At 38.8% G+C, this 26,497-nt stretch overlaps 2 protein-coding genes across 2 annotated transcripts; both read right to left on the reverse strand.

The window, feature by feature from the left end:
• Positions 1–1,975: 1,975 nt before the first annotated feature.
• Positions 1,976–8,806, reverse strand: LOC131526608 (polymeric immunoglobulin receptor-like). The gene is made up of 9 exons (XM_058754955.1): positions 8,785–8,806; positions 8,272–8,598; positions 7,184–7,510; positions 6,173–6,440; positions 5,548–5,597; positions 5,027–5,353; positions 3,942–4,268; positions 2,909–3,198; positions 1,976–2,083 (listed from the first exon to the last, which is right to left on the reverse strand). The coding sequence occupies exons 2-9, from the start codon at positions 8,480–8,482 to the stop codon at positions 1,976–1,978; spliced, it is 1,908 nt and encodes a 635-aa protein (XP_058610938.1). The 5' UTR covers positions 8,483–8,598; positions 8,785–8,806.
• Positions 8,807–9,583: 777 nt separating this feature from the next.
• On the reverse strand, positions 9,584–11,181 carry LOC131526609 (uncharacterized). The gene is made up of 3 exons (XM_058754956.1): positions 11,133–11,181; positions 10,380–10,688; positions 9,584–9,921 (listed from the first exon to the last, which is right to left on the reverse strand). Exons 1-3 carry the CDS (start codon positions 11,179–11,181, stop codon positions 9,584–9,586), a joined length of 696 nt encoding a protein of 231 aa, XP_058610939.1.
• Between the last annotated feature and the right edge of the window lie 15,316 nt (positions 11,182–26,497).

A 26,497-nucleotide genomic window follows, 5' to 3' on the forward strand; every position in this document is an offset into this window, starting at 1 on the left:
AAATATTACTGAATTGTCTCGTCATGTTTAGGTGCTTACATTTTACCTCAGCTCGCATTCAAGTACCGTGCAGTTTAGCTCTGTGAACGGTAAATCCCGCCTTCTACACTTTGATTGGCTAATTCAAACATTTTGACATTGACGAGCGCTTTTGAGCCGATGCACTGATCCAGAGCACGCTAAATTAATTAGAATGTTTGACTCAAGTGGGCCGCTCGGGCTGTTCGTCTGGGCCGATGGACCAATATAGGCTACTAAGCTACATTTACTATAATTCATTCTTTATATATTTTCGGAATGGGCCGGCCCACATTGTACAGCGGCCCACTGGGAAAACAAATCGTGCAAACGATAAAAAGCCATCATATGTTGGCATGTAAAAACTATTTATTTATAGAAATTGTTTTATATAATTTATTTATTTATATAAATCTGACCGGCCCACATTAAAGAAAATGGTCAGGCCCCTCTGGCATTTGCCAGAATTGCCAGATGGCCAATCCGCCCCTGATTGGAACTAAATGGACTATGATGTAGTTCAGAGTGTTTTTTATAACAAAAAAAAAAAAAATCAACTCAGCAAACACTGAACAAAAATAAACCATGTGTGTTAAATCAAGTATAATAACACTCAGTCTGACTTAACATTAAAAACCTGTATTTTACAAATGTATTATTGTAGGATTGCACACTATGCCTAATTTTTTCCTGTCCTTCCTTTTTCTGTTTTAACACTAATCATCATCACCACACTTTAAACTAACAAAAGCGGTAAACACGCTATTGCCAGCCTCGAGATATTGTGTCATAATAGATCAGTGCTGCATGTGTGTGCTGTCTATGATTGATAGTCAGCGGCCACAAAACCCTTTCTGATGCCAAATCATAGTCACAAATATTAATTTTACATTTTGAAGGTAGAAAACAGCTGGAGATGCGACAGAGATTAACATGACCATTAAACTTTAGTTATATTCAGTCATATTTAATGTGTAAAAAAGCATGAAAGAAGCTATATACAAGAAAACAGAAGAGCACATTCAGTAGCTCTTGTGAATCCACTATCTATCATTATCATTTTATTTATTTGCGCAGTGTTATTTCCACACAAAACCACAGCCACCCTCACACACAGAAATACACACAGATGCTTCCTTAGCACTCATAAATCTATTTATATATCAGTCACGCACATGCTCACACAATAAAGTTGTACCACCCCTATATAACTCCTTTTATTATAGCTAATTAATTCTGTCTGTCTGTTACTCATTCCCATTAAACAAACTAATCATAAATAATTCTTGCACACTCACTATATTCATTTTATATTACACATTGGAAAAGCTCACTATATTGATTATATTTTAATATTTAAGTTCTGAGTAAATACTGTATATACTCCATCTGCTTTTTGAACATTTTTATGAACACATTTTTTTTGATAATGTAACCATAATCATTGTTTAAAGTTTCCATTTAATAGTCAACACAATTTGATATTTATTTAGCTGAAGTACTGTATTTACAACAAAACCAACTTAATTTGATGAAAACACACACAATTCTTGTTGAAACTCATTTCAATAGTCCATTTAACAGCAGGGTTTTTTTTTTTTTTTTTTTTTTTTATTTACATGACAATGATTAATTATGACTTATTTTTGTTTGCCAGAAAGCAGGGCATTATAAGACTTTTAACATAATGCTTTTGCTTCAAACAATTACCAAACGTTGCACAAAACATACATAGCTGTTTCAATGTCACTCAAAAATGCTCAATAACAGATTCAATATATTGTACATACAGTTACTCTATAGGTAAGAATTATTTTTCATGCTTCAGTGGTTGCCACTTTGAATCAAGTGGATTTTTGTACATGTATAATCTCAAAATTCAAAGGTCGTAAGCTCCATTGCTTGTCTAAACACTGTGAATATGAATTGTAAGGTTTAAAATGAACAAATCATATTTTCAAGTTTGTTTAATTTTGGTATTGGGGAGCTCTACTGGGTCATTCTGTGCATGAGCAGGTGGAGATGTGGTTTCAACATAGACTACATCAGAACATGCCACTTCATCCTGGAGAAAGAGCAAAAACATTGTGTTTACACCTAATGCACACAGCATTACATATAACCATATATATAATGACATCTCATCCAGCAAGTTATGAAACATTCAGACATCAGAAAACTGTCTTAACAGTAGCAAATACTGGCACTCAAAATGACAGAGATGCTTTTTCAAAAATAAAATACTGAGTTAAAATAAAGCCAGCTTATCCAGAGCTCTATAACAACTTATTTTACATCTATCGATATGTCATATTAGAATTATTGAAACTTTTTTGAACTAAATTAGAAACGAGTAACTAACAAGGGGTTATAAAGAATGTGTTTAATACTAAAATCTAAATTTTGCTAGGATGGGCCAGTTAGGTGGTCATTTGCAATATAAGAAAGTGAGGTTACCTCTCCATATCTAGAAGATAATGCCAGAAATGCCAGTAACAGTACTACAGAAAACACAGCCACTAAAATGAAAACGTCTGTGAAGAAACACAGAGTAGTTAACATATCATGTTCAAAGGAACAAACATTATAGCAAAGCTCATTGTATGAAGTAAACCAAGCCTCTGACTTACACTGAGGTGTGTGATGTGATTGTTGAGATGGTGGAAGTTCTTGTGTTTGATGTGACGGTTGATGTGTTGATAGACTGATTATACGGACATGTGGTCTCTCTGCTCAGAAGAGAATAATTGTCAGTGATAATATAACACTGGAACAGCAAAACATACTGTATCATCAAACGGATCAGAAACCAAGTTAACAGTAATGATAACAACAGAAATAGAAGAAAACTACCTTCAGCGTGAAGTACAGTAAGTCTGAAGCTGACTACTTGCTGAGACGAGACAAAACACTGATAGTGCCCTTGGTCCTCTGTGGTCAGTGCTGATATGTGTAGAGAAAGATTTCCTGGAGTGTTTGGATTTAACAGTTTGACTCTGTTCTTGTAATTCTCAGTCTGTTCATTTGGGTAAATTTCTTTATATGTATTCTCTATCAAATACATCCATTGTATCTGTTGAGGTTTAGCCAGTAGTTCAGTGCAGGAACAGGGCAGAACCACAGACTCTCCTGAATATCCAGTCACTACAACTGTCCTTCTGTTCTCAACCAGATCACACCCTGAAAAAATATTTATAAAAATATTTTAAATTTACATTTTAGTTTAAATGTAAGTAAAAAAAAGAAAAAGTTTAGCATTTAATATAGTTGCAACCAAAAAGTCCTGGATTATTGTAAGCAAAGAGAAACTCAGTCGTCAATGAGTGTGAAATTTAAATACGTCACCTGCTCCAAATTTCCACTTACCTTTACCTTTTAAGTCAACATATGTAATAATATTTGGTTCAGTCATACACCTATAGTATTATTATACATTATTATTTTATTTATTTATTTTTATTTTTGTAAGGCCTGTTTTGCTTTTCAGTATGTGTACAGTATGTCTTGCCCAGGGGACTGTGGTGATGCCATTTTCTCAGCTAGTGCATCCTAGAGGTCAAGATTTGTCATTTGTACTTTTAAAAAGAAAATGTTCAACAATTAAAGAATATTATCAGAACTAATTCTCATGAGTTACTGTGATTTTCATGGGGTTGGGGTGGTAAAAATCATGGTTTACAGCGCTGTAAGGCAATTGGATTGTTTTTACATGTAATTTTTTTAATAAATGAAAATAAACTCTATTGTCTAATACTGTAAGTGACAAAACGGTAATAATACTGTAAATGAAAATACAGTAAAGGCATTATAGTACTGTACATGAAAATACAGTAATTATACTGTAACCAATTTTACAGTAACTTACTGGCATCCAGCTGCCAGAAAGTTACTGTAAAATTTACAACAATCTCTTTACATTGTACCTTCAGCGTGAAGTACAGTAAGTCTGAAGCTGACTACTTTCTGAGACGAGACAAAACACTGATAGTGCCCTTGGTCCTCTGTGGTCAGTGCTGATATGTGTAGAGAAAGATTTCCTGGAGTGTTTGGATTTAACAGTTTGACTCTGTTCTTGTAATTCTCAGTCTGTTCATTTGGGTAAATTTCTTTATATGTATTCTCTATCAAATACATCCATTGTATCTGTTGAGGTTTAGCCAGTAGTTCAGTGCAGGAACAGGGCAGAACCACAGACTCTCCTGAATATCCAGTCACTACAACTGTCCTTCTGTTCTCAACCAGATCACACCCTGAAAAAAATATTTATAAAAATATTTTAAATTTACATTTTAGTTTAAATGTAAGTAAAAAAAAAAGAAAAAAAGTTTAGCATTTAATATAGTTGCAACCAAAAAAGTCCTGGATTATTGTAAGCAAAAGAGAAACTCAGTCGTCAATGAGTGTGAAATTTAAATACGTCACCTGCTCCAAATTTCCACTTACCTTTACCTTTTAAGTCAACATATGTAATAATATTTGGTTCAGTCATACACCTATAGTATTATTATACATTATTATTTTATTTTATTTATTTTTATTTTTTGTAAGGCCTGTTTTGCTTTTCAGTATGTGTACAGTATGTCTTGCCCAGGGGACTGTGGTGATGCCATTTTCTCAGCTAGTGCATCCTAGAGGTCAAGATTTGTCATTTGTACTTTTAAAAAGAAAATGTTCAACAATTAAAGAATATTATCAGAACTAATTCTCATGAGTTACTGTGATTTTCATGGGGTTGGGGTGGTAAAAATCATGGTTTACAGCGCTGTAAGGCAATTGGATTGTTTTTTACATGTAATTTTTTTTTTTTAATAAATGAAAATAAACTCTATTGTCTAATACTGTAAGTGACAAAACGGTAATAATACTGTAAATGAAAATACAGTAAAGGCATTATAGTACTGTACATGAAAATACAGTAATTATACTGTAACCAATTTTACAGTAACTTACTGGCATCCAGCTGCCAGAAAGTTACTGTAAAATTTACAGCAATCTCTTTACATTGTACCTTCAGCGTGAAGTACAGTAAGTCTGAAGCTGACTACTTGCTGAGACGAGACAAAACACTGATAGTGCCCTTGGTCCTCTGTGGTCAGTGCTGATATGTGTAGAGAAAGATTTCCTGGAGTGTTTGGATTTAACAGTTTGACTCTGTTCTTGTAATTCTCAGTCTGTTCATTTGGGTAAATTTCTTTATATGTATTCTCTATCAGATACATCCATTGTATCTGTTGAGGTTTAGCCAGTAGTTCAGTGCAGGAACAGGGCAGAACCACAGACTCTCCTGAATATCCAGTCACTACAACTGTCCTTCTGTTCTCAACCAGATCACACCCTGAAAAAAATATTTATAAAAAATATTTTAAATTCACATTTTAGTTTAAATGTAAGTAAAAAAAAAAGAAAAAAAGTTTAGCGTTTAATATAGTTGCAACCAAAAAAGTCCTGGATTATTGTAAGCAAAAGAGAAACTCAGTCGTCAATGAGTGGGAAATTTAAATACGTCACCTGCTCCAAATTTCCACTTACCTTTACCTTTTAAGTCAACATATGTAATAATATTTGGTTCAGTCATACACCTATAGTATTATTATACATTATTATTTTATTTTATTTATTTTTATTTTTTGTAAGGCCTGTTTTGCTTTTCAGTATGTGTACAGTATGTCTTGCCCAGGGGACTGTGGTGATGCCATTTTCTCAGCTAGTGCATCCTAGAGGTCAAGATTTGTAATTTGTACTTTTAAAAAGAAAATGTTCAACAATTAAAGAATATTATCAGAACTAATTCTCATGAGTTACTGTGATTTTCATGGGGTTGGGGTGGTAAAAATCATGGTTTACAGTGCTGTAAGGCAATTGGATTGTTTTTTACATGTAATTTTTTTATTTAAATAAATGAAAATAAACTCTATAGTACTAATACTGTAAGTGACAAAACGGTAATAATACTGTAAATGAAAATACAGTAAAGGCATTATAGTACTGTACATGAAAATACAGTAATTATACTGTAACCAATTTTACAGTAACTTACTGGCATCCAGCTGCCAGAAAGTTACTGTAAAATTTACAGCAATCTCTTTACATTGTACCTTCAGCGTGAAGTACAGTAAGTCTGAAGCTGACTACTTGCTGAGACGAGACAAAACACTGATAGTGCCCTTGGTCCTCTGTGGTCAGTGCTGATATGTGTAGAGAAAGATTTCCTGGAGTGTTTGGATTTAACAGTTTAACTCTGTTCTTGTAATTCTCAGTCTGTTCATTTGGATAAATTTCTTTATATGTATTCTCTATCAAATACATCCATTGTATCTGTTGAGGTTTAGCCAGTAGTTCAGTGCAGGAACAGGGCAGAGCCACAGACTCTCCTGAATATCCAGTCACTACAACTGTCCTTCTGTTCTCAACCAGATCACACCCTGAAAAAAATTAACATTTTAGTTTAAATGTAAGTAAACAAACAAACAAAAAAGTTTAGCATTTAATATAGTTGCAACCAAAAAAGTCCTGGATTATTGTAAGCAAAAGAGAAACTCGGTCGTCAATGGGTGTGAAATTTAAATACGTCACCTGCTCCAAATTTCCACTTACCTTTACCTTTTAAGTCAACATATGTAATAATATTTGGTTCAGTCATACACCTATAGTATTATTATACATTATTATTTTATTTATTTATTTTTATTTATTTATTTTTATTTTTGTAAGGCCTGTTTTGCTTTTCAGTATGTGTACAGTATGTCTTGCCCAGGGGACTGTGGTGATGCCATTTTCTCAGCTAGTGCATCCTAGAGGTCAAGATTTGTAATTTGTACTTTTAAAAGAAAATGTTCAACAATTAAAGAATATTATCAAAACTAATTCTCATGAGTTACTGTGATTTTCATGGGGTTGGGGTGGTAAAAATCATGGTTTACAGTGCTGTAAGGCAATTGGATTGTTTTTACATGTAATTTTTTTAATAAATGAAAATAAACTCTATAGTACTAATACTGTAAGTGACAAAACGGTAATAATACTGTAAATGAAAATACAGTAAAGGCATTATAGTACTGTACATGAAAATACAGTAATTATACTGTAACCAATTTTACAGTAACTTACTGGCATCCAGCTGCCAGAAAGTTACTGTAAAATTTACAACAATCTCTTTACATTGTACCTTCAGCGTGAAGTACAGTAAGTCTGAAGCTGACTACTTGCTGAGACGAGACAAAACACTGATAGTGCCCTTGGTCCTCTGTGGTCAGTGCTGATATGTGTAGAGAAAGATTTCCTGGAGTGTTTGGATTTAACAGTTTGACTCTGTTCTTGTAATTCTCAGTCTGTTCATTTGGGTAAATTTCTTTATATGTATTCTCTATCAGATACATCCATTGTATCTGTTGAGGTTTAGCCAGTAGTTCAGTGCAGGAACAGGGCAGAGCCACAGACTCTCCTGAATATCCAGTCACTACAACTGTCCTTCTGTTCTCAACCAGATCACACCCTGAAAAAAATATTTATAAAAACTATTTTACATTTACATTTTAGTTTAAATGTAAGTAAAAAAGAAAAAGAAAAAAAAGTTTAGCATTTAATATAGTTGCAACCAAAAAAGTCCTGGATTATTGTAAGCAAAAGAGAAACTCAGTCCGTCAATGAGTGTGAAATTTAAATACGTCACCTGCTCCAAATTTCCATTTACCTTTACCTTTTAAGTCAACATATGTAATAATATTTGGTTCAGTCATACACCTATAGTATTATTATACATTATTATTTTATTTTATTTATTTTTATTTTTTGTAAGGCCTGTTTTGCTTTTCAGTATGTGTACAGTATGTCTTGCCCAGGGGACTGTGGTGATGCCATTTTCTCAGCTAGTGCATCCTAGAGGTCAAGATTTGTAATTTGTACTTTTAAAAAGAAAATGTTCAACAATTAAAGAATATTATCAGAACTAATTCTCATGAGTTACTGTGATTTTCATGGGGTTGGGGTGGTAAAAATCATGGTTTACAGTGCTGTAAGGCAATTGGATTGTTTTTACATGTAATTTTTTTTTTAATAAATGAAAATAAACTCTATAGTACTAATACTGTAAATGACAAAACGGTAATAATACTGTAAATGAAAATACAGTAAAGACATTATAGTACAGTACATGAAAATACAGTAATTATACTGTAACCAATTTTACAGTAACTTACTGGCATCAAGCTGCCAGAAAGTTACTGTAAAATTTACAACAATCTCTTTACATTGTACCTTCAGCGTGAAGTACAGTAAGTATGAAGCCGACTACTTGCTGAGACGAGACAAAACACTGATAGTGCCCTTGGTCCTCTGTGGTCAGTGCTGATATGTGTAGAGAAAGATTTCCTGGAGTGTTTGGATTTAACAGTTTGACTCTGTTCTTGTAATTCTCAGTCTGTTCATTTGGGTAAATTTCTTTATATGTATTCTCTATCAAATACATCCATTGTATCTGTTGAGGTTTAGCCAGTAGTTCAGTGCAGGAACAGGGCAGAACCACAGACTCTCCTGAATATCCAGTCACTACAACTGTCCTTCTGTTCTCAACCAGATCACACCCTGAAAAAATATTTATAAAACTATTTTAAATTTACATTTTAGTTTAAATGTAAGTAAAAAAAAAAAAAAGTTTAGCATTTAATATAGTTGCAACCAAAAAGTCCTGGATTATTGTAAGCAAAAGAGAAACTCAGTCGTCAATGGGTGTGAAATTTAAATCGTCACCTGCTCCAAATTTCCATTTACCTTTAACTTTTAAGTCAACATATGTAATAATATTTGGTTCAGTCATAAACCTATAGTATTATTATACATTATTATTATGCAAATTATATTTCAGTTTAAATGTATGTAAAAAAAAAAAAAAAAGAAAAAAGTTTAGCATTTAATATAGTTGCAACCAAAAAGTCCTGGATTATTGTAAGCAAAAGAGAAACTCAGTCCGTCAATGAGTGTGAAATTTAAATCGTCACCTGCTCCAAATTTCCATTTACCTTTACCTTTTAAGTCAACATATGTAATAATATTTGGTTCAGTCATACACCTATAGTATTATTATACATTATTATTTTATTTATTTATTTTTATTTTTGTAAGGCCTGTTTTGCTTTTCAGTATGTGTACAGTATGTCTTGCCCAGGGGACTGTGGTGATGCCATTTTCTCAGCTAGTGCATCCTAGAGGTCAAGATTTGTAATTTGTACTTTTAAAAAGAAAATGTTCAACAATTAAAGAATATTATCAGAACTAATTCTCATGAGTTACTGTGATTTTCATGGGGTTGGGGTGGTAAAAATCATGGTTTACAGTGCTGTAAGGCAATTGGATTGTTTTTTACATGTAATTTTTTTTTTAATAAATGAAAATAAACTCTATAGTACTAATACTGTAAATGACAAAACGGTAATAATACTGTAAATGAAAATACAGTAAAGGCATTATAGTACAGTACATGAAAATACAGTAATTATACTGTAACCAATTTTACAGTAACTTACTGGCATCCAGCTGCCAGAAAGTTACTGTAAACTTAACAGCAATCTCTTTACATTGTACCTTCAGCGTGAAGTACAGTAAGTATGAAGCCGACTACTTGCTGAGACGAGACAAAACACTGATAGTGCCCTTGGTCCTCTGTGGTCAGTGCTGATATGTGTAGAGAAAGATTTCCTGGAGTGTTTGGATTTAACAGTTTGACTCTGTTCTTGTAATTCTCAGTCTGTTCATTTGGGTAAATTTCTTTATATGTATTCTCTATCAGATACATCCATTGTATCTGTTGAGGTTTAGCCAGTAGTTCAGTGCAGGAACAGGGCAGAACCACAGACTCTCCTGAATATCCAGTCACTACAACTGTCCTTCTGTTCTCAACCAGATCACACCCTGAAAAAAATATTTATAAAAACTATTTTAAATTTACATTTTAGTTTAAATGTAAGTTAAAAAAAAAAAAGTTTAGCATTTAATATAGTTGCAACCAAAAAAGTCCTGGATTATTGTAAGCAAAAGAGAAACTCAGTCGTCAATGGGTGTGAAATTTAAATACGTCACCTGCTCCAAATTTCCATTTACCTTTAACTTTTAAGTCAACATATGTAATAATATTTGGTTCAGTCATAAACCTATAGTATTATTATACATTATTATTATGCAAATTATATTTCAGTTTAAATGTATGTAAAAAAAAAAGAAGAAGATTTCCTAAAATGATTTCAGCGTAACATTTAATAAATATAGTTGCAACCAAAAAAAGGCCTGGATTGTTGTAACTACAGGAGAAAGCCAGTGGATGTGAAATTTAAAAATATTACGTCTGTCACCTGCTCCAAATTTCCACTTACCTTTAACTTTTAAGTCAACATATGTAATTCTATTTGCTTCAGTCTTACAGCCATAGTAGCCCTGGTCGTCCATTCTGAGGTCAGAAATGAGAAGAGACAGATTTGTTGGAGAACTTTCATTAAACAGCACACGTCTGCCGCTGTATTTCACATCTTGAAATACTTGAAACCACTGATTTTGCTGCTGAAACTCCCAGATGAATGTTGTGGCTGTAGACTGAGTGTCAGCACAGGAGCAGGGCAGCACAACTGAACCACCTGTGTATCCTGTTATTTTTATTGTCTGATCCATATCTGAAACAATACAGTCTGCAAACAAAAGAGTTTATTCAGAACATAATAGGCTTTACAGAAACTATATATAATAGAATGCAGAAATAATTTTTTTTATTATCTGTATGCAATACTTTACAAAAGAGAAAACTGCCTTCCTGATTTATTCTAAAACAAGCAACATTTCCATTTCATTGTTTGTAATTTATCTTAGGATTTCAAAAAGCGTTTTGGATGAAATGTTTTGGAATTGAAAAATTAAATCAAAGCTCTGCAGGCGTGAATAGACAGTTCTGTCATATAAAAAATACAAACTACAATTTGTCATTTTGTTGTATCACCATTAAGGTTCAATGCATAATTTTTCTTAAATAGTTTTAATTTTAGATGTTTTTATTTTTAAATTATTGTTTTAAAGAACTGCAGACACATTCCTCCTATCTCAATCTGAAAATAAAAAATTTAAAAATTTTTACTCACCTGTACTGAAATGAAACATAAAGATGAAAAGATATAAGTGGTCCCTCATGATTGGTTTTCATACATTAATGACCCGATTCTATTTTATGTGGCAGTAGACACATAGCCTGGTATATTTGACAATAGAGACAAACAAGAAAATATTTGCAGCCAACTGTCAAAGTTAGGATTAGTTCTGTTAAACACAGCTCTTAGTTCATTTTGAGTCCATCAGAAATGCTGCAATTTAATTGCAAGATTACAGCATGACATGGCAATATTCAAGGACTGGAATAGAAAGGAGACACTGACCTGTCAAAAGGGTGCCAGTTCGAGCTCGACAGATAAGAGAGACCGAGACCCTCTAAACCTCCATTCAAAATGTGAACCAAACACTCTTCTTGTTCGGGCTTCAGTTGGCAAATGCCGGTGTTGTGCCCAATTCTGACCCCTGCCAGGTTATTACCTCCATAATATTGGTAGGTTTAGGGTTAGGTGTGGGGGAGGGGTTAGGATTAGGGGTGGGGTTAGGATTAGGCAATAATCTGGGAGCTGCTTTGCTATATACTGAGTACAGAAGCGAACTGAAATTGAACGGAAGTACGAAGTCTGACGTAATCAGGCTAGTAGACACAGTCCACAGTCTTAATAGTTTGGTTCTTGTTAGCTCTTACTTTTCCCAGAACTTCCCGTTTCATTTTTTTGCATGATGCATCTCTTTATGTTTTTCTGTTTAAGCAATATTTGTACAGTTCGCTCACTGACTATGCTCTTCCATTGTATTTCTTGTTTACAGCCTGTTTAATATATTCAGCTGCAGGACTATCTTGGTGAGATGAGGTCAGATATTCTTTAAATAAAGCAACAAATGAGTCATGAATCAACAATATCTAATTTTAAAGATTTAGACCGCTGACATATTAAGATGATACACAGGAACTGCAGCAGCACTTTGTCTTCATAATTTCGGTTGCTTAAGTTAGAATGAAGCAATATTCTAGAAACGGAACTAAATGGACTATGATGTAGTTCAGAGTGTTTATTTATAACAACAACAAAAAAAAAAAATCAACTCAGCAAACACTGAACAAAAACAAACTATGTGTGTTAAATCAAGTATACACTCTAAAAAGCCGCTGGGTAAATATGGGACAGAACATGCGCTGGGTTGTTTTGACCCAAGTGCTGGGTTTAACCATTAGACCCAGAATGCTGGGTTGTTTATTTAACCCAACCACTGGGTCAGGTTAACTGTGTTGCTGGGTTAAACATTACCCAAACATTGGGTTATTTGTTGTCTCATTGCCTTGCTACCTTTATATTTGCCAATATTACCAATAATAATAAATAATCACAAAGGAATGTAAAATTATTATTTTTCTGTAATACAATTACACAACACAAAAAAATGCAACTGTAAATATCAATTTAATGAGTTTTCACATTTCTTTTTAAAACAATTTTTGAATGGGTGCTACTGTTACACATTATATCCAACCCCTACAGACACAAATAAAACAACGGCTTTTGCAGATCAGTTTCTTTAAAACACAAAACTTTGTAAACTAGGTACTGTAGATTCCTATTCTTTGTCAACATTGCATCATCATATAACACTATGAAATTGATTATTGCCACTTGAGAATCAGTCCGAACATCGTGCCATTAAAACTAAGCCAAACAAAGAGACCTACAACAGACAATACATGTGACAAAAAATTAAAACGTTACAAGTGGCCAGAAAAAACTGTTGCCCTCAAATACTTCACACATGAAGACTCATGTCCATCAATATGATATACTGCATGCTGGAGAAATTCCCTGGAAGGAAGATGTTAGTGTAGCTAAGCAAGAAGTCCGTTTCAATGGCATGGCCCGAAACAATGACGAAGGTGTGGGATGTCGTTGTCTCGTCACCAAGGCACAAAATGTGCAGGAATACATCATGTTGGTCCCCACCTGTTAATTACACGACACTTAGTCTTGCAACATAACTTACATTTTTACAAATTGTAACATTTAAGTTGACTTAAATAAATAACGTTTAAGTGTATTTTATGAAAATCAGCCAAACCATCACGGTTTTCCTGTGAACTGGGTCTGGTAAAGGTTGCTCAAACTAAATATTTATTGTGTTACTGATTTAGGTTTCTTTTTGCTTACTGGCACTTCTTGGTTGTCTACCTAAATTTCATCCAACCAACATGGCATAAATTATGGGGTATTTAAAGCCCCCAATATATATATACACAGTACTGTGCAAAAGGTTTAGGCCACTAGTATTTTAGCCAGCTAAAATTAAAAAAGGTTTTAAGTCAGTTATTTCGATCTTTTGCTGTAATTTGTCTGTAGGAAATATCAGTTTACATTTCCAAACATTCATTTTGCCATTAATTGTAATAATCCAGTGAATGTCTGACAACAGCCAGTGCTCCACACAGATCTGATCTGATCTGATGATCATCCAGTCTGTCTGGAATGACAGAACAAACTGAGAAACAGAACAAACTGAGACAGACTAAATCCAGAAGAACTGTGGCAATATCTCCAAAATGCTTCAAGAAACCTCCCCGTAAAGCTTCCTGAAAAACTATGCACAAGTACACCGAGGGCAAAAGCTGCTTTAGATGCAAAGGACGCTCACACCAAATGTTGAATTAATTTATTATCAAATTTTTGACAGCATTCTCATTTTACAGCATTTTTTCACAAGGGTCTAAAACTTTTAACAGTACTGTAGCTTTGCAGGTAGGTTTCTTGAACGATCAGATTAGACTGGATGATGATCAAATCAGATCTGTGTGGAGCACTGGCTGTTGTCAGACATTCACTGGATTACAATTAATGGCAAAATGAATGTTTGGAAATGTAAACTGACATTTCCTACTGACACACTACAGCAAAAGATAACTGACTTAAAACCATTTTTTGTACTGGTGAAAATACTAGTGGCCTAAAACTTTTGCACAGTACTGTGTATAGAGTAGAAAAAGTAAAAAAAAAAAAAAAACCTACAGGTTGTACGTCAAATGAATGACTTCAAGGATTCTGTGGTTGTGGGTCTAAAGACCTTTCCTCCGTTCTTGTATATTGATTGGGGAAGCAGAGTGGGCAGGACTTCGAAAGCACTCTCCCAGTGCAAACTGTGAAACTGATCTCAGAATCAAAACGAAACATTGAAACACTTTTCCTGTGAAAATGTCTTCATTCCTTTAAATAGCTTGGATCAGATTGGATTGGATTAGAAACAAATGACACAGGCAGACCATGTGACAATGGCATGGCTGAAGTGTGACTTGTCAGCCTACATTAATGACTTCCTGAGACAAACATAATGTAATTTATTAGGAATATGTAGATGTTAGTGACGTTCTGGCAGAGGTGCTGCTGCTGTGTACACTCAGAAAACAATGTGCTCAAAATTTAAAGACGGGCAGCTCCTGTAATATCGCCTTGACTATAGACAAAGACATCAGCTCTCAGCGATATCTCATGACTATCGTCAATACACTATACTCTCGTCTATCTGCACAACCCCACTAACAATTTAACCATTTCAAATTTCTGTAAACGAAACCATAAAATCTAAATTATTTCTTACCATGCCAAGTTTTCCTAGAAGCCTGGGGAACTCCTTCAAGATTTCTGGGATGCTTGTAGACCCATTGCTGCGAATCCACCATTTCTCAAATTTTTTTGGGAGGCAAAACAGATTATGTAAAATAAGGATGAAAAACTGGGTTAAAAGCCAGCAAAACCATACAGTATGCCAGCCTGGAAATCCAGTGATCTGCCTATTATTCATCAATCTCAAATACAAATTATTATTTCTAACAGTAACATACAGTATAAAGAACACTTTACATGGCCTCTCTAACTTACTGTTAACCTGGATAAACCTCTTGTGTCCTAATTAAAGCAACATAAGCATTCACTAAAACAGAGGCTTTTTCAGACACACATTATATATTTAAACTATATTATTAAGTGCATATTAAATGTACTATTTTGAAACAACTTTAAGTATATTAAGTGTATTTCAAGATATGTTTAAGATATATTTTAATCTATTTGCAATATATTTAATATATTGAAATTGTGTTAAAATGGAACCACTTTAAGTATATTTAGTGTAATTTAAGTGTATTTCTTAAAATACATTTAAAATGTACTATTAATACTTCATGAACTACAGTTAGAGTATATTTGAAGCATCATTTTAATGTACTTCAAGTACATTTCAATTGTATTAGAAATGCATTAGCATTATACTACTAGTATGTTATAAAGCTGCTTGTTTTCAGTATATACACACGTACACACTTTGATATCTAGAAAACTTTAATGTATTATATATTGTTGTGTACATTACAAATATTCATAAAGTACATTAAAAAAAAAAAGTACAGCAGCATATATACCTTGGTGAAAAAAACAAAAAAAACAACAACATACTATTAAATGTATTAAAAATGCACTTGAAGTACAAGTATGTTTATAGTATATTTGTATTACTACACTCAAGTACATTTTAAAACATTATACAAAAAACATTATAATAAATGAAAAAAGACTGAAATGCTATGGCAGAGCTATCTTATCAATTTGTAGAACATTTCAGTTCTACCTGTATTACTGAAAAGTACAGAATTTTACAATGAATAAATAAAAACGACAATGCAATTTTCTGAAGAAAAAATAAATAAAGATTTACTAAAAAATAAAGTGCAGAAGTGAATAGCTGTGTGTGTGCAAAGACCGAAGATGATAAAATTCAAGCAACAGAATAGGGAGGGATGGAGGGGGTTTTGGAGGTGGACGAGGAGATGGTGTAGGGATGGTGAGAGGCAAAAGTGCGGGATGATGGCAGGATGTGGCGAAGGGATGGTGATGAGAGGATGACAATGATGCCCTGGCAGCTTAGATGGTGTTTGGCACATGGCACAGACCCAGAGCATCCCAATGCTGACAACACACGGCGGAGTCGAGGGAGCGAGGAGCCAAGATGTAGATGGTGTGGCTGCTCTAGGCGGATACATGAGCACTGAGCACCCGGAGATCCCCTGGAGCTCTGAAATCGGCATATCAAATTTTCAAATAGGCAGGGATGTGAAGTAACGAATTATAAATACTCACGTTACAGTAATTAAGTAGTTTTTTATCAGTAATTGTACTTTTTTTGAGTAGTTTAAAAATTGTGTAGTTTTACTTTTACTTGAGTGCATTTTAAGTGATGTATCGGTACATTTACTCCGCTATTTTCCTCCGTTTGTGGTTGTTACATGCTTATTTTAAGTTTATTTTTATCTATCAACGTGATTGGATAGAGAGATAGTAATCGGTCTTGTGACTTTCGCCAAATCAAATTGTGCATAGAAAACTTTAACCGCAACTGCAGTTTATCATGGCTGCTGGAAGTGCAGTCTTCAAGCAACAATTCAGTCGCATCTTCCTCTAGTGTGCTAAGGTAAATTTCAGATTTCTGCTTACTAAATGATTTGTATACCGGTGCATCTCAATAAATTTGAATGTTGTGGAAAAGTTCATTTATTTCAGTAATTCAACTCATATTGTGAAACTCGTGTATTAAATAAATTCAGTGCACACAGACTGAAGTAGTTTAAGTCTTTGGTTCTTTTAATTGTGATGATTTTGGCACACATTTAACAAAAACCCACCAATTCTTAACAAATTAGAATATAGTGACATGCCAATCAGTTAATCAACTCAAAACACTTGCAAAGGTTTCCTGAGCCTTCAAAATGGTCTCTCAGTTTGGTTCACTAGGCTACACAATCATGGGGAAGACTGCTGATCTGACAGTTGTCCAGAAGACAATCATTGACACCCTACAAAAGGAGGGTAAGCCACAAATATTCATTGCCAAAAAAGCTGGCTGTTCACAGAGTGCTGTATCCAAGCATGTTAACAGAAAGTTGAGTGGAAGGAAAAAGTGTGGAAGAAAAAGATGCACAACCAACCGACCCTTATGAGGATTGTCAAGCAAAATCGTGGGTGAACTTCACAAGGAATTGGAATTGGGTGAACTTCACAAGGAATGGACTGAGGCTGGGGTCAAGGCATCAAGAGCCACCACAGACAGACGTGTCAAGGAATTTGGCTACAGTTGTCGTATTCCTCTTGTTAAGCCACTCCTGAACTACAGACAACGTCAGAGGTGTCTTACCTGGGCTAAGGAGAAGAAGAACAGGACTGTTGCCCAGTGGTCCAAAGTCCTCTTTTCAGATGAGAGCAAGTTTTGTATTTCATTTGGAAACCAAGGTCCTAGAGTCTGGAGGAAGGGTGGAGAAGCTCATAGCCCAAGTTGCTTGTAATTAAAGCAAAAGGAGCCCCTACCAAGTACTGAGTACATATACGGTAAATGAACATACTTTCCAGAAGGCCAACAATTCTTTTAGATTCTGAGAAGATGAGGATGTGAGCTAGAACTCTTCTGGACCCTTAAGTTTTTGTGCCAGGCCTTGCGGCCTTGTCTTTCCATTCAACCGAAGATCCTCAGATCTCAGCTGATGTTTCTTAGCTCTTTCACTTTCTACATGGGAAGAAACTCCCAATCACCATCAAGTCAGGACATCTTTGGAATTCATCACTCTTCAACCCGGAAGAACGTGATCGCAAGTCCAAAACCTTGAAACCATCAAGACTTTCATCCGAGACTGCATCCGGACACTCGTCAACGACCAAGGCAATGCAAGAATCGTACATTTAACTTAACGAAACAGAGGTTTAGTATAAGTTATAGATCCCGTTATAAACGGCGCTGATGGTTTTACTCAGGCGGTTAACTGACTCTTTCCATAACTGCATTCTCTGGTTTCTCTAATGGCTTCATTTATCCACTTTAGCTCCCCTTTGTGTTTACGCGTGAGTGTATGTTTATTCGTTTGTTTGTTTAGATTAGTTATGCGTGTTAACGTTTAGTTAATAAAAGTTGTGTGCACAAATTACATGAGTCTCTGGTTCTGCCTTGCAAATTAATGTCTCTTTACGATTTTGACCCTCGCTACATGCTCTAATGCATTAATAGGAATGTATGTTCTGTGGCCACGGAAATATCCTTTCTTAGAGTTTATATGAACTTACACCAAATGTTCGCTGGAACAGATCAGTTGATGGCAATTTAATTCTGCTACAGTTATTACTGTCAGCCGATATACATAATTGTAATTAATCATAATTAATTGTAATTATTTATATACATTTCCCTTTTGAGCCGATTTGCTACAAACCAATCAGAATTTTAATTCTTATGCATTGACGCAATTAGCAACCTCTGTTTGGGTATAATTGTTGGTGTTTTTGAATTCTAAAGCAGAGCGGCATTCGAACTCCGTGCGAGTGTTAAAGCTGACTTCTGCCTGAAACTGCAAACTATGTTCTTCAGTATAAATTTCTTTAATTTATCGCATCTTTGGCTCCTGGTCTTTGTTCATCATACCTGGTCCTTGGGTTTTAACTCTAAATTCCCCAACAGTAGGATTGCACACTATGCCTCATTTATCCTGTTCTTCCTTTTTCTGTTTTAGTTTTTTTACAATAATTTTTGTACTAATATCAGAACCTTCATGTGACACAACTTAACATCAAATTATTACTATTTCAAAATACAACTTATGCATTACATCTGAGTTGAGTGTCTATTCATTTCATTACAATGATCCAACCATCAATTGATACAACTCATAGGAAAATCAGTGCAAAGGGCCCAGAATTCCTAGCGACAGGACTGACAGCAATCATGGTTTCAGGCCCATCCACAGTTTATCACCTTGTATTTACCCCCATACTCCCCCTTCCTTACTGTAACCCAACTGAAGTATTTTTCTCCACATGGAGGTGGAAGGTTTTCAATAGGTCTCACAAACAGTCTCTCTTCTCCAGGCTATAGATGATGCCTGCAGTGACATCACAGGAGGAGACCAAATTTCAGGCCTGTATTTGTCATGCCAGAAGATTTTTTCCAAGATTTTAGCTAATGAAAACATCCATTATGATGTGGATGGGAACCTGTGGCCAAATCCACAAGACAGGGTTGATAAAAACATAGAAGTGCAGTGAGGAACACTCCAGTTGACATTTTACTGTAGCCCTACTGTAGTTTTTTCCTTATCTCGTGCTGGTGGTATGGCGCTTCAGCGGCGGTGGTTCTACCGTGTCGAGTGGATTGCACACATCAGGCTGCACTACCCCCGGTTTGTGTTGCAGGCGGCCATCTCCTCTGTGCGCTTCAGCACACTAAAATAGCAAACTCTAAAAGGGCGAACTCTAAAAGAGCTTTCGCGAGTGGAACGTCTTTTTAAAGACACGTCTTTTTAAAGATGCCTTTCCACCCGTGCATTTCTGGTCGTGGTTGTTACCTGGTGCCGGGTGATGGTCATGATCGCTGCCTCCCGTGTCTGGGCGTTAAACACATTGAGGTGGCTTTCGTGGACGAGTCATGCTCCCACGGCGGGAAAACGACCGTCGCGGAGTTGCGGATCAGATTCCGTTTCCTGCAAAGGGGCAGGGTGCCCATGCCTCTGCCTAGATCTAGGGCTCACCCTGGCGGCAGCCAAGGGGGCGGTACTTCTGGCAGTAGCCGGACTGGTCTTACGGTGATGGTGAGGAATTCCCCTCCGAGGAACCAACCTCAGAGGGCTCCTCCTTCCACCGGCACTTCGCAGCCTGTGGAGCTGCCGAAGGAACAGGCTGGACCCTCTCGTGGGGTACCACTTGTATCCTTTGGTGCTCCCCCCGACGATCGGATGTCGATCGCTGCATCGGAGGGTGAGCCAGACCTTTCTGGGGATGATGATTCAGCACCATGCCGGATTCGGATCTGAAAATGGTGGCTATGCTTGCCCGGGCCGCCGAGAGGGTCAGGCTCTAGTGGAAACCTCCACTGTGTCCCGAACCGTCGAGGTTGGACTATTGGTTTCTCGGGGTGGCTCGCGTTGGTTCTCAGGGCCCCACCCCAGTACCTTTCTTCCCGGAGGTGCATGATGAGCTCACTGGGTCATGGACGGCACCTTTCACTGCCCGAAACCGCCCCAGTGGCTTGTCCACCCTCGACGGTGGGGCAGCGCGGGGGTATACGGAGATCCCGTCGGTGGAGCGGTGTCCAATTGTCCAATTGTGTAATTGTGTCCAATTGTGCAATTGTGTCCAAATACCACTGCCACATGGCGTGGAAATCCATCGCTCCCCTCCCGGGCCTGTAGGTACTCGTTGGCCCTGACCAGCAGTGCTTGTGCGGCCTGTGGGGAAGCTGCTTCCGCCCTACACGCTATGGCGTTGTTGCAGGTTCATCAGGCCAAGGTACTGAAGGACCTGCACGTGGGTGAGCACGACCCAGAAGTTCTCAGAGCTTCGTACCGCTACTGACCTCGTGCTATGAGTGACGAAGGTCACTGAGCGGTCTCTGGGCCATGCGATGTCCACCATGGTGGTCCAGGAACGCCATCTCTGGCTGTGTCTGGCTGACATGAGGGAGGCTGACAAAATGCGGTTCTTGAATGCCCCTGTGTCCCAGACCGGCCTTTTCAGCACCGTGGAGCCGGTCACAGGTCAGCCGCCCCTCCCGTCCAGGCCCCCGCCAAACCTGGCGGCAAGAGGCCCTGAGACGGGCGACCCGGAGATGGAGGAGGAAGTGGGTAGCAATATACTGCTTGTTTTTTTACCAAGCCATGTTTGAAAGTCTCATTCGCTATGGAATTACAGTCTGGTTTGGAAACTTGTCTGTTCAACTGAAAAACAAATTGACTCATATCCACAAAACAGCCATGAAAATCATAGGAATAAAACAATATGTGCCTATACAGACTTTATATGAACAGGCAGTGGTGAGACAGGCAAAAAATATTAGCACTGATCCCGATCATCCTCTTTTTAGTGAATACCAGTTGCTGCCATCTGGAAAGAGACTGAGAATGCCTATGTGTAAAACTAATAGACTGAAGCTTTCATTTGTTCCTGCCTCCATAAAACTATTGAATTCTAATAAGAACAATGCACCTATGGCACATTAGCACTTTACTATGTTTTTGCATTTATTTATATTACACATTGTTGTATTTTAATGTATGTTCTTAATTGTTTTATTTAATTAGATTAGATTAGATTAGATTCAACTTTATTGTCATTACACAAGTACAGGTACAGGGCAACGAAATGCAGTTTAGGTCTAACCAGAAGTGCAATAGCAGCAAGTGCAGTATATACAATGGTTGAATAAGTGCAGGACAAGGATATGTACTGAATATATGTATAAATATATATAGAAAGATGGTTATTAATATAAACATAATTTACAGGTGAATATGTATAGTGAATAAATATACAGAATTTACAGGTGAATATGTATAGTGAATAAATATACAGATGGCTATTACTATAAACAGAATTTACAGGTGATATGTACTATCAATATAATATATATACAGATGACTATTACTATAAACAAGGTGTAAAAGTGCAGTGGAAGTGATTGCATATTACAATTAGACATACGGTGCAAAATGTTAATGTAAACATTGATAATGTAAACAACAGTCGGCAGTGCAAATGAGCATAGTCCAATTTAGGTATGGTAGTGCAAGATACAAAAGTAAACAGTTGTTACTGTAATAAAATTTACATTCAGTAGTGCAAATAAGGCAGATGTGAGGTAGGAGAGAAGAGTTAATAATATATGAGGAAGTGGATCAACGGGGGTTAGAGTTCAGTAAAGAGACAGCTCTGGGGAAGAAACTGTTCTTTAGTCTGCTGGTCCTGGTCCAGAGGCACCTGAAACGCCTACCGGAGGGCAGGAGAGAAAACAGTCTGTGGGCTGGGTGAGAGGAGTCCTTAAGGATGCTGCGAGCTCGATGCAGACAGCGTTTCCTCTGGATGTGTTCGATGGCAGGTAGTGGAGTCCCTGTGATGCGCTGGGCAGTTTTCACCACCCGCTGCAGTGCCTTGCGCTCCGCAACAGAGCAGCTCCTATGGGCTGTGACACAGTTGGTCAGGATGCTTTCTATTGCGCAGCGATAGAAGTTCACCAGGATAGCAGAGGAGAGCTGATTCTTCCTCAGTGTCCTCAGAAAGAAGAGGCGCTGGTGAGCCTTCTTGACCAGGCTGGAGGTGTTGGTTTTCCACAACATGTCCGCCGAGATGTGGATCCCCAGGAACTTGAAACTGGAGACACGCTCAACAGCCATTCCATTGATGTGGATGGTGTCGTGTGTGCCTCTTGACTCCTTCCTGAAGTCCACGATGAGCTCCTTTGTTTTGGTGGTGTTGAAGAGCAGGTTATTTTCAGTGCACCATGTGGCCAGGTGCTGGATCTCCTCCCTATAGGCAGTCTCATCGTTGTTACTGATGAGGCCAATCACCGTGGTGTCGTCTGCAAACTTGACGATGGAATTAGATCCATACACAGGCTTGCAGTCGGAGGTGAAGAGGGAGTAGAAAACGGGCTTAGCACACAGCCCTGTGGTACACCAGTGTTAAGTGTGATGGATGTGGAGCAGGTGAATCCTGATCGAACATTCTGGGGTCTGTTGGTCAGGAAGTCCAAAATCCAGTTACACATTGAGGTATTGATGCCCAGGTCTCCAAGTTTGGCTATTAACTTGGTTGGGATGACAGTGTTGAATGCTGAGCTGAAGTCAACAAACAGCATACGTGCATAAGTGTTCTTATTGTCCAGGTGAGTGAGCACAGAGTGCAGTGCCATGGAAACTGCGTCCTCTGTGCTCCTATTGCTGAGTCCAATGTGGATGGTAGAGAGTCTTTTAGGTGTTCCAGGACCAGCCGCTCAAAGCACTTCATGACGATGGGTGTGAGTGCTACGGGGCGGTAGTCATTAGGGCACCTCGGACAGTGTTTTGGCACTGGGACAATGGAAGTGCATTTAAAGCATGTTGGTACGGCTGCTTGGGCAAGAGACAGGTTGAAAATGTCTGTAAAACCCCAGCGAGCTGCTCCGCACATGCCCTGAGAACACGACCAGGGATGTTGTCTGGTCCAGCAGCCTTGTGCGCTGATCCGGCTCAGTGCCTTGCAGACATCTGTGGAGGAGAGTATGATTGGTGGGTGGTCAGCTGAGGGATTGAGCTTGGTGGCAGTTTCTCTGTTGTCTCTTTCAAAGCGAGCATAAAAGTAATTTAGCTCGTTCAGGAAGTTGACATCAGTGGCTGCGGGGGTGGAGTGGGTGGGTTTGTAGTCACTGATGGCCTGAATGCCCTGCCACATGCATCGAGGGTCAGAGTTGGAAAAGTGTCCCTCTATCTTTAGCTTGTAGCAGTGCTTGGCCTTTTTGATGCCCCTCTTCAGGTTTGCTCTGGATGTGCTGTAGGCTTGTGCATCTCCTGATCTGAAGGCAGTGTTGCGTGACTTCAACAGGAGTCGCACTTCCTTGTTCATCCAAGGCTTCTGATTTGGATATGTGGTGATCTGTTTCTGGGTTGTAACACTGTCAATGGTGATATTGATATGATCCAATACAGAGGAGGTGTAAGAGTCAATGTCTGTGTGAGCGCCACTGGTGGCTTGAGAAGCAAACATACTCCAGTCTGTGTGTAGAAACCTTTCCTGGAGTGTGGAATCTGCCCCCGCAGGCCACACCTTGATGGTCTTCACTGATGGCTTCACACGGTTGATGAGGGGTGCATATTTGGGGTGAGGAACAAAGAAAGGTGATCTGACTGTCCCAGGTGGGGAGGGTGTTGCAACGTAAGCTCCAGCCATGTTTGTGTAAACATGGTCTAAGGTTTTGTTTCCTCTGGTGTGACAGGAAACATGCTGGTGAAACTTGGGTAGCACTGACTTTAAGTTTGAGTGATTAAAGTCACCTGCAACAATAAAAGCCGCTTCCGGGTGATCAGTCTGTTGTTTACTGATGGCTGCGTGAAGTTCTTTCATAGCAAGCTTGGCATCAGCATCCGGGGGAATATAGGCTGCAGTTATAATGGTGGAAGTGAACTCCCGCGGTAGATAAAACGGTCTACATTTAACCATGAGAAACTCAAGGTTAGCTGAACAATGACTCCCAACAATAGCAGAGTTTGTGCACCAAGCTTTGTTAATGTAAATGCACAATCCACCACCTCTGGTCTTACTGGAGCCATCTAATGTTCTATCCGCCCGGAGTGTGTGGCGTCCCGCTTCGAGCGCAAACCGCAGGAATGGCCTGTGGCTGTAATCGGTTTTGTCTAATCTGTTTTGTCTATCATTATTGTATGTACTATTGTTTAGAGCAACACTGTAGCACTCTGCCCGAGACAAATTTCCTTTCGGGGACAAATAAAGTTTATCTTTATCTTTATCAGACTCGGCTATGCGATTCAGTTCGCCCGGCATCCTCCCAAGTTCAGGGGCGTCCACTTCACTTTAGTGAAGACAGCAGATGCTCCTGTCTTGCGTGCAGAGATCGCAGTCCTACTGGCGAAGGATGTGATAGTGCTGGTCCATCCAGCCGATATGATGACGGGGTTTTACAGCCCCTACTTCATTGTACCCAAGAAAGGAGGTGGGTTGAGACCAATCTTGGATCTGTGCATCTTGAAGCGGGCCCTTCACAAGCTTCCGTTCAAGATGCTCACACAGAAACGCATCTTCGGGTGCGTCCGTCCCAGAGATTGGTTTGCAGCGATAGACCTGAAGGACGCGTACTTCCATGTGTCGATCCTTCCGCACCACAGGCCATTCCTGCGGTTTGCGCTCGAAGGACGGGCATATCAGTACAAGGTCCTGCCCTTTGGGCTGTCCCTGTCGCCCCGTGTCTTCACGAAAGTTGTGGAGGCAGCCCTTGTTCCCCTGAGAGAGCAGGGCGTTTGGACAGGCCCCCAACTGCACTGGCACATCAATTGCCTAGAGTTGCTGGCAGTACGCCTGGCCTTGAACCGTCTCAAGACACACTTACAAGGCAAGCACGTATTGGTCCGCATGGACAACACTGCGACTGTTGCGTATATCAACCGACAAGGTGGTATACACTCCCGTCGCATGTCGCAACTCGCCCGCTACCTCCTCCTCTGGAGTCAGAAGCATCCGAGATCGCTTCGTGCCATCTGTCACGAGCTGTGCTCCCAGAGAGTGGAGACTCCATCCCCAGATGGTCCAGCTGATTTGGAGACGTTTTGGACTCGCTCAGGTAGACCTGTTTGCTTCTCTAGAGACCTCTCATTGCCAGTTGTTTTACTCCCTGACCGAGGGAACACTCGGCAGGGACACACTGGCACACAGCTGGCCGCGGGGCCTTCGCAAGTATGCATTTCCCCCAGTGAGCCTTCTCGCACAGACACTGTGCAAGATCAGGGAGGAGAGGAGCAGGTCCTGCTCGTGGCGCCGTACTGGCCCACTCGGACTTGGTTCCCAGAACTAATGCTCCTTGTGACAGCCCCTCCTTGGCAGATTCCTCTGAGGAAGGATCTACTGACTCAGAGATGGGGAACCTTATGGCACCTGCGTCCAGACCTCTGGAAACTTCATGTCTGGTCCCTGGACGGGACGCGGAGGTTCTAGGTGACCTACCCCAAGAGGTAGTTGGCACCATCACTTCAGCGAGAGCGCTGTCTACGAGACATGCTTACGCCTTAAAGTGGAACCTGTTCGTCGAGTGGTGCTCTTCTCAACGAGAAGACCCCCGGAAGTGCCCGATCAGAATCGTGCTGTCCTTTTTGCAGCAAGGGTTGGAGCGAAGGCTGTCTCCCTCCACCCTTAAAGTCTATGTGGCTGTGATTGCTGCCAACCACGACCCCGTGGAAGGGAAGTATGACTTGGTCATCAGGTTCCTTAGGGGGGCGAGAAGGTTAAATCCTCCACGGCCCCCCTCTATACCCTCTTGGGACCAGTCTCTAGTGCTCAGAGCACTACAGCAGGGCCCATTTGAGCCTTTGCAGACAGTCGAGCTGAAGTTTCTTTCAATGAAGACTCTGCTCCTGCTTGTATTGGCTTCTATTAAGAGGGTAGGGGACCTGCACGCATTTTCGGTCGACGATTTGTGCCTAGAGTTTGGGCCAGCTGACTCCCAGGTAATCCTGAGGCCCTGGCCCGGCTATGTGCCCAAGGTTCCCACTACTCCCTTTAGGGATCAGGTGGTTTTTGCTACTGTTTGGACGCTCCTGCTTATTGCTCTGCGCTTCGCTCCCTATTTATGTACTTTTCTCAGATTTCTCTAAGTTTTTAACTTCAGCATATCAGCACAGTGCTCAAACAACACAGTTTTTAGAAAAAGAAGACTCTTTGCATCCCACTGCCATCAGTTTACATTCCGGAGACGGGAAAACACAGCTGTCTACATTCAAACAGACGGGAAAGAAAATGCCCCTTGTGGAATCTACCTGCTGCATGAACTGCCACAGACTTCTACAAAGGATTGCGGTTCTTGAAACAAAGTTACTTGC

This window comes from Onychostoma macrolepis, chromosome 20 (assembly GCF_012432095.1).
Source record: "Onychostoma macrolepis isolate SWU-2019 chromosome 20, ASM1243209v1, whole genome shotgun sequence".
Lineage (NCBI taxonomy): Eukaryota > Metazoa > Chordata > Actinopteri > Cypriniformes > Cyprinidae > Onychostoma > Onychostoma macrolepis.

Bases quoted from the DNA above. Each gene is read 5' to 3' on its own strand.
- LOC131526609 (XM_058754956.1), bottom strand. From the start codon at position 11,181: ATGAGGGACCACTTATATCTTTTCATCTTTATGTTTCATTTCAGTACA. The intron at 10,689-11,132 runs GTGAGTAAAAAT...TTTTGTTTGCAG, and splicing joins TATGTTTCATTTCAGTACAG to ACTGTATTGTTTCAGATATG. The intron at 9,922-10,379 runs GTAAGTGGAAAT...TATTTTTTTCAG, and splicing joins TGTTGACTTAAAAGTTAAAG to GGTGTGATCTGGTTGAGAAC.
- LOC131526608 (XM_058754955.1), bottom strand. From the start codon at position 8,482: ATGTATTTGATAGAGAATACATATAAAGAAATTTACCCAAATGAACAG. The intron at 5,354-5,547 runs GTAAGTGGAAAT...TATTTTTTTCAG, and splicing joins TGTTGACTTAAAAGGTAAAG to GGTGTGATCTGGTTGAGAAC. The intron at 2,084-2,908 runs GTAGTCAGCTTC...CTCTTTCTCCAG, and splicing joins GTTTTGTCTCGTCTCAGCAA to GATGAAGTGGCATGTTCTGA.